The 7612-nt window shown below is 34.2% G+C and overlaps 1 protein-coding gene across 1 annotated transcript; it reads right to left on the reverse strand.

Annotated features, from left to right (window-relative positions):
* Nucleotides 1-1066: 1066 nt before the first annotated feature.
* LOC132313653 (probable plastid-lipid-associated protein 13, chloroplastic) lies at nucleotides 1067-7087 on the reverse strand. Its single transcript, XM_059812528.1, has 7 exons — nucleotides 6740-7087; nucleotides 6025-6146; nucleotides 5863-5946; nucleotides 5600-5696; nucleotides 4727-4943; nucleotides 2854-2906; nucleotides 1067-1565 (listed from the first exon to the last, which is right to left on the reverse strand). Exons 1-7 carry the CDS (start codon nucleotides 6968-6970, stop codon nucleotides 1470-1472), a joined length of 900 nt encoding a protein of 299 aa, XP_059668511.1. The 5' UTR covers nucleotides 6971-7087; the 3' UTR covers nucleotides 1067-1469.
* Between the last annotated feature and the right edge of the window lie 525 nt (nucleotides 7088-7612).

Consider the following 7612-nt stretch of genomic DNA (forward strand, 5'->3'; position numbering starts at 1 on the left):
AATTGTGTGTTTGACAAGCATACATATTAAGATATGAGAGGCATAAACAAAGTAAGAGACGCATTCACTTGCGATTTTAAAAGTCGAAAACCCAAGTCTATGGACAATATGTACAATTAAAATTTGACTTACGCACAGCCTCAAGTCCACGTTATTGGTAAATTTTATTCGCAATTTGCAATAATAATAATATCTTGGGCGGCTCATACCTATACAATTAAATTCAAGTAGGGATTGGGACCACCAAAAGTGTAACATCACATAACGTGTTGTCTTCCAAAACAAAAATTACAAGTACCACTCTATTTTATCCGCTATTAATGTCCACGTCCCAAATAATTATAAGTTTATATGATTGAAACATTTCTTCCTCTCTCTCTCTCTCTCTCTCTCTCTCACACACACACCGTGTTTGGTGCAAATGAAAGTAAAAATTAGATGCTCTTCGCTCCGACTGTATCCTTCCTCCTGTTTGAATGATAGTGTTTGTTTTGAAAAAAAAAAAATTGAAAGTAAATACAATATTATGATTTTGTGATAACTGATAACACGTAACTAACACGGTAACACCTAACTCATCTCTTCTCAATTCAACAAAAATGTCCAACACTAACGCAAGCCGTAGAAATCTGATATCACAAGAAAATAATCAACATGTCAATAACAAATTATGTAACTATTTTTTCGTACAAAAAGACTGACTTCAATTTTCTCCACAAATAGTTAGATAATTCAGAATACCAGCAGTACCAGGAATTATGATAGGATTCAAGACTAATAAAAGTAGAGATTTAACAACAGTTCACATTGTCGATAGCCGATGTTTACCAGCTTCTGCCGAAAGTCAAAAGGCACCCAACAAGGAGGATAAGGTTGTTTAGAGACAAAATGATGTGTTTCTAAACACGGAGGCAAGGCAAGAAAGTTTATGAAATAAACAAGATACAAAGAAATCTCTCCTTTTTTGTGCAGAGGACAAGCTTTGAGAAGTTGGGGAGTGCGTAATTGACCGGCACGCCAAACCAAAGTCAATAGGCGTGGCAGGTTCAGGTCAAATAGGTCCACATTCAACACCAACCTCAATAATTATATTTCCTTTAGCTATGTTGTGCATGTAATCTGTATTTTACAAGCTTAAATGATACAAGATGGAAAATTTCTTACTGGTGACAAATCTGCAAGATAATTAGAAACAATACACATACCACATATAAGATTAAGCTTCGATACTGACCCTGATAACTACCATTCCAAAGTTTACTAACATCAACCGCTTGATCTCGGTCAATTGAGGTGAATTTCACACCAATGAAAGCGTTACCAGTTCTTTTGCGATAAGGGTGCTCATCCTCAATGCCAGGGAGTGTACTGAAGCAAAGCAGAGAGAGGAGCGAGGAGAAGTAACTTCACCCAGATTCAACACCGTAATTCAGATAAAGAAAGCAGTTCTCTACGCAAAAAGGGAACTCTCAACTCTCATACTCCGCGATGGGTTCTACCATGGGAGATGGAGGCGCATCCAACCTTGTAAGAACTTCAGGAAACCCAGAAGTGTCTCTAATTATCTGCATCAAGTCCAGCAGAAGATTAGATTTGATAACTTTGAATGGATTTGGTGGGCAGTTTAAAGTTTATTCTAAAGGTGTAAAACTCAGGAATACCTTCCTTTTTTTTCCCTTTTTTTTTGGAAGAATTATAGTTAGCACCAAAACATTAAACAGAACCATGATGCCAGAAAAAAGAAATTTTCAGACTAGCATGGTTTTTTGAGATTATTAATGTAATTTAATTATTTTCCCAAATTAGTGTCATTTGTCATTATGAATACTACAAAGAAGTGGAGAAGTCACAGTTGTGTAACATGCATTATAAAGGTAAAAAATTACCAAGACTTTAAAACAACGAAAAAACACCATATGAACACTATTGCCAAAAAAAGTCAATGCCACAGAGACAATCTTAGGCTTATCTGGGATGGCCACAAGATATGATTAGTGTAAAAGGAAAAGATTGAATGAGTAAAGGGAAATTGAAGTACAAAGTCAACATTTTAAATGCAAGAGGGATATTGACTGAATGGTTTTGATCAACGTTGAGTCGGTGGCATGTGTAAACAGGGTTGACATTGTCAAGGACAATGGTTTTCAGAGACTACATGTTCACACTTGTAATGACAGAAGTGTTATGGGTCTTCAGAAGACACATCTTTTGACATCAGTTGGGACAAAAATAAAACATTATGCACCTCTTTTGGCGCTTGAAATGAGTGCTCTTTTTTCCATGGGAAATGAGTCCGTTTATAATCTGTACAATGAATAATAACATATTCTGCAATGAAAAATAATGATACCGCCTCGCTGAAAATGCTATGAGGGTTGGGAAAAGACCAACGGGATATGGGCTTAAGATAACAGAATACTATTTTGCAGCTAATCTAACAACCACCACCAAGCCTTTTCCCAATTACTTCGGGTCGGCTTGCAGCTAATCTAAGACAAGTACTATTAAACTTTAGTAAGCCTATTAGAAAAGAAAAAAAAATCCAATTTTTTTCTTCTGCTTTAATAGATGGATCAATTTTTGCAAATGCCACGGAAAACAATGAAATGACTTTATTTCTGTGGCTTCCAAACCCCCACTGCCAATCAACTTAAAAGAAGAAGGGGGCTCAAAAACAAGCAACAGCCACATCAACACTCCGTTCACATACTTTGTTGCTAGTTTCACCTAGAGCTGATCACAGCAACAACTCTAATACAGAATATTTACTATGACTACACCATTTTCATTGCTACAGCAAAATAATATACATAAGAAATTGAAGGGCATGGCACTAAGTATAAAAAAACTCACCAAGATCTCTTCATCCAGATAAGAAATCATAAATAGTCTCTGGAAAGTCCCACCTGAACATGTAAAACTATAAAATTTAGAATATGTTCATATGAGAAGAATTTTTCTTCTACTTCTTTTCCCTTTTTCTTTATGTGGTGCAGGGGGAAGGGGAATTGGAAGCTGTTGGAAGTGACCAGGTGTAATGTACAGGCAAGTGTGAAGAAACTAAACCAAATCAGAACCAGAAGGCAGAAATACAAAAACTAGAAGTCAGGACAGAAAGAATTTGTTACCTTGTGATGGTTAAGTCAAACAACAGGGATGAAGAAAGAGTGAAAATTGAGTTTAAAGAAAGACTTGCAGTGACTATATATTTTATCCTAGATTTTTCAAAGAATGCGAAAACATTGCCCAACAAGTTACAAAAAAAAGAATGAAATAAAAACTTGTTAATGGAATGTCATACAATTATAGAAGACCTGTTAAGTGAGAGGACTCTGCTAAATGGTCGTAAGGACACTAAAGCTCTATTAATATAGAATGCTGGGTAGTCAAGTAACAGTTCTAAATGTACGGCTGAATAAAGCGTTTGGGATGGATAAAACGCACTACTAAGAAGCTAGAGGTGGTATAAGTGAGGACAACATGATAGAAAGTCGTCTAGAATGTTTGATCTTTTGCAATGAAAATCAATGGATGAACAAATAAATACAAATAGTTTGATATAAGTTGACAACACAAGGTAATAGTTTGATATAAGTTGACAACACAAGGACAGGAGAAATGCCAGAAAGCGTGTGCCATGAAGCAAAGAAGATATGGTGACCCATAATTTAATAATAAATGCCGTTGGATAGAGTTAGACGCAGGAAGCATATTCGTGTACTTGGCCAAAAGAGGTTAATTTTTTAGCATCTTGTTGAGGTCACTTGAGTTTAGAACTTAATTAAATCAAAACCTTTGGGGAGTACATGTTTTAGATCTAACCAGAGTATTGACAACAACCACGAGCAAGGCCATTAGTACCTATGAATCTGATGACTGAAAAGGTGGGGAAGATTCTGAATCTAGACAGATGGCAGGATTAGAAATAAGAATTTCAAGCAACAAAAGCAGTGGAAACACTGAGCATAGAGCCATAGAGTCGACCAAGACTGGAAAGAGCAACAAATGCATGCATGTCACTGGGCTAAGTATAAGTGCATGTCTTGGTCAATTTTTGCAAATATTTTATCTGATAAGTTACTGGAATTTGATGGGCTAGGAAAATAAATGGGATTACTGTAGGAAATCGTTGCAAAAATTAATGGGCTAGCTGTTTCATCCTTTAGACTGGTATCAATTTACTCATATTTACGGGCTAGATATTATAATTTAATGGGGCTTTCAAGGCCCAAGCCACCGCCACTAGTATTGCATACCAGGTCTGAGAAGACAACAACCTGCAAAGCAATAAAACCATATTTCAAACCTAAATCTCTATCAAACCTTATGTTTTTGACAATTTTCTGGCACTCAACCGATGACTTTCTGATAACCTTATAACGATTTACCAATCATTCTTTGACGTGACTTCCAGCAATTTCCCAAACTTCCTGCAACTATTTGACAAAAAATAAAAAAGTCCCCATTTATGATATTATGTTATGGGTTGTATTTAGTAAGCTCAAGCTCCTAGTTTTAAGTGCACATTAATTTTTTTCTTATAAAGTTCTAGCATTAATCTTCCATATACCATTGCTAAAATAGTTAGGCAACAAGTTAATCTTCCAACACTTGATACAATAAACATATACGAGTACAAACTAATTGAATATGAGGTTCAAGAAATGAGGTTAATTTTTTTACTAGACCGAATAAATAAGTGAAAGAAAAACATTATAATGCTTACTCAAGGGAATTTTCAGCCCACTGGCCATAGCATCCCTGATAGGAACAGGAAGCTGCTGCACAGTACTAACTGCCTGACCAAATGCCCCTCTTAGCTGTTCAGGTATTGTTTCTTCATAGACTTTTGGTGATTCGACAACCCCTTCAACGTACTCTTCTTTCATTCTAAGTGGTCCCTCGACGGATAACTTGGTGGAAACAATAAATTTGCTTTCTATCTGTAATTCACCAGAGAGCACTTCATTATTACTCAAACTTGTTGCCAGCAATTTCATGATAACATCCAAATCAGAGTAAGCTAACAATGGCAAGTAAAAGCGAGTTAGCACTAATTTAATCACTTAATATGATGCACTCGACAGGGTAATTCTAAGAATATCTTGCGTCAAAAGAATTTGTCAGACAGCGGATACAAAAATTATCACATACCATGTTTCAGGTGTAAATTCTAAATTAATTGTGTCACCAGTTTCAAAGTGAAGATTGAAGATCCTTCAAGAAATGAGAAAGCATGGTGACCGTACTTTTTCTCTTTTATCAAAATATCATTAAAACTCCGCGCGTTATTGCTTTTTTTTTTTTTTCTTAGTTGGTACTCACACACACACATGCCTCCACTTAGGCTTGAACCCCTGACCTCCCTTTATTGCTTATATACAACCCAAATATTTTTTATTCAATTGATGCGGCCAACTGAGCTTATATCTACACGAAGTATAGCTTTAAAAAAATATATGAAGCAAAATTATTCAAAAAAATAAAAAAATTAAATTAAATCTTGAAGTGAGACATCTAGGAATGCTTCTTTGCAAACATAGAACAAAAATTTATACACTAAATGTGCATGTATGTGAATTTACCCAAAATATTTTACCGAGTTCAATAATTTTATGTTTGCTGTAATCTTTGCATATCCATCTTTGATCACTAAATCCATGCTTGACAGAATTGCCAGTGTTGATGGAAATCTCCTGCAATCATACAAAATTTTCACCACAAAATTAGATGCCTCCAATCAATTCCAATAATACTCACAGTTATCTTTCAGCATTTACAGCTCACAACAATACATTCTTTTTTCTTTTCTTTTTTTCTTTTTTCTTTTTGTAATTCTCAATCAAGAATAGCAGTACTCACTGAAATACAAATTTGGCAACAAATAATCCTGGGCTTCCAGATCCAAACCACTCAAAATTCCACCGGCCTTCTAGAAAGGGCGACCTGAATAGCTGAGTACACAAATAAACATCTAATACAAATCTGAACAAATTGGATGGTCTTGTTAGAATAAGCACCTACGTTGTTGGTCGAGGCGCTGGATTGAGCCGCTCAAGTCCAGTTATCCTCTCATTAACGTCAATCTGCTGCATATCTGTTGTCTTTCCAGTGACTAAAGCCTCAAATCCTCCAGCATCCTTAAACTGAAATAAACATTCCATGAACTACTCATAAAAATTTAAGCTGGTAAAACAATATTCCATCCCGTGAAATGGATAATTTCCAAAACACAAACTCTCCAAAAATGTTATTATTGTTAATTAATATATCAACATTCAATGTCCATTAATCAATATAAAAAATTACCTAATGCAAAGCACTTTTTTGCAGTTCTACTTGAATAATTTCAATGTCATAAAATATTAATGTCACAATTTTTACCAAATTAATGGATAAAAAATTAGAAAATTCAACAGAAGAGGGAAAAACTATTTGCTCTTTTACACCCATAAAGTTGCTTGACTCACAATGTGGAGTGGCTACTAGACGCATTCTGTTTAACATTAAAAATTGTACTTCAGGAAGTGAGTAAATTATAAAATCAAGCACGCAAGTTAGAACAAATCTGCAAAATATAACATAAAATAAAGTAGTAAAAATACCATCAAAGAACAAAAAACTTGTTCAGCGTCTAAACCGAAATTAATTGCACGAATCACACTTAAAATTTTTTGAATTATATTCTAAGAAAAAAAAACAAATTAAAGCTGTGAAAAAATTTTCAAATTGAGCTCACAGCGAGAAGTAACGATTCCTTGGCAGAGAGCCTCTCCATTTCCTTGGCATAAGCAGCCGAAGCTCCTTGTACCGTCTGCTGAACCATTGCTCTGCAGACTCTAGAAACGCTCAGATTCCGACCAATTTTCCGACCATTTCCCGGGAAAATAGTGACAATAGGAGAAAACGAAGAATGATACGAACGAAGTCCAGAAAATGGTGGGATTAAACCTTGAACTGAACAAGCCATTAACAACAATCGAAAGCAAAAATATTATATATCCCAAGAGATTCAAATTGATTTGATGAAAACCTAATCTTCTGATACTTGAAGGTGTGTGTCGGTGGAAGCTAAGTATCGTTCTTAAAGGGCAGTTTCGTCAAAAACAAATAACACAAAACAATTAGTAGTTTGACCCTAATTTTTTCTTAATAATTTTTTATTTTATTTTATTTTATTTTATACTTTGAGTTTAGCTTTTATATTTTTTATCCGAATGTAAATTTTAAGAATTAATTTAAAATTTATTTGAATATTTAAGTTTATCTAATTTTGATAAATAAAGTGTTAACTCTTCTGACAATAAAATTACAGGACTATAGATTTTGTGAAAAGAACAAATAATAATAATAATAATTAAAAAGATATGGTATTATATACAACTATGACATGGTATGATTTATTTTAAAATATTTAGGGTTAAAATCATAAAACTTTCAATACTTTCAAATTTTGATAAAAAAAATCCTAACTTGTTTCAAAAAACCCTTAAACTTTTAAAAAGTGGCAACACTACCCTAATACAGTTAACTGGGCTATCAAATGACAAATTTAACCTTACTATTTAATATTAAATTAAAAGGTCAAAAATATTTTTTAAAATTACAAAAG

Source organism: Cornus florida, unplaced genomic scaffold (assembly GCF_030987335.1).
Source record: "Cornus florida cultivar Cherokee Brave unplaced genomic scaffold, ASM3098733v1 CherokeeBrave_3.0.0_Hap2_Chr06, whole genome shotgun sequence".
Classification (NCBI taxonomy): Eukaryota; Viridiplantae; Streptophyta; class Magnoliopsida; order Cornales; family Cornaceae; genus Cornus; species Cornus florida.

What these genes read in the sequence shown, in the direction of transcription:
- LOC132313653 (XM_059812528.1), bottom strand. Translation starts at nt 6,970, where the DNA reads ATGGCTTGTTCAGTTCAAGGTTTAATCCCACCATTTTCTGGACTTCGT. An exon ending in CCAGCGCCTCGACCAACAAC is followed by an intron (nt 5,947 to 6,024) that starts GTAGGTGCTTAT and finishes TCAGCTATTCAG; the next exon opens with GTCGCCCTTTCTAGAAGGCC. An exon ending in ATCTGGATGAAGAGATCTTG is followed by an intron (nt 1,566 to 2,853) that starts GTGAGTTTTTTT and finishes GACTTGATGCAG; the next exon opens with ATAATTAGAGACACTTCTGG.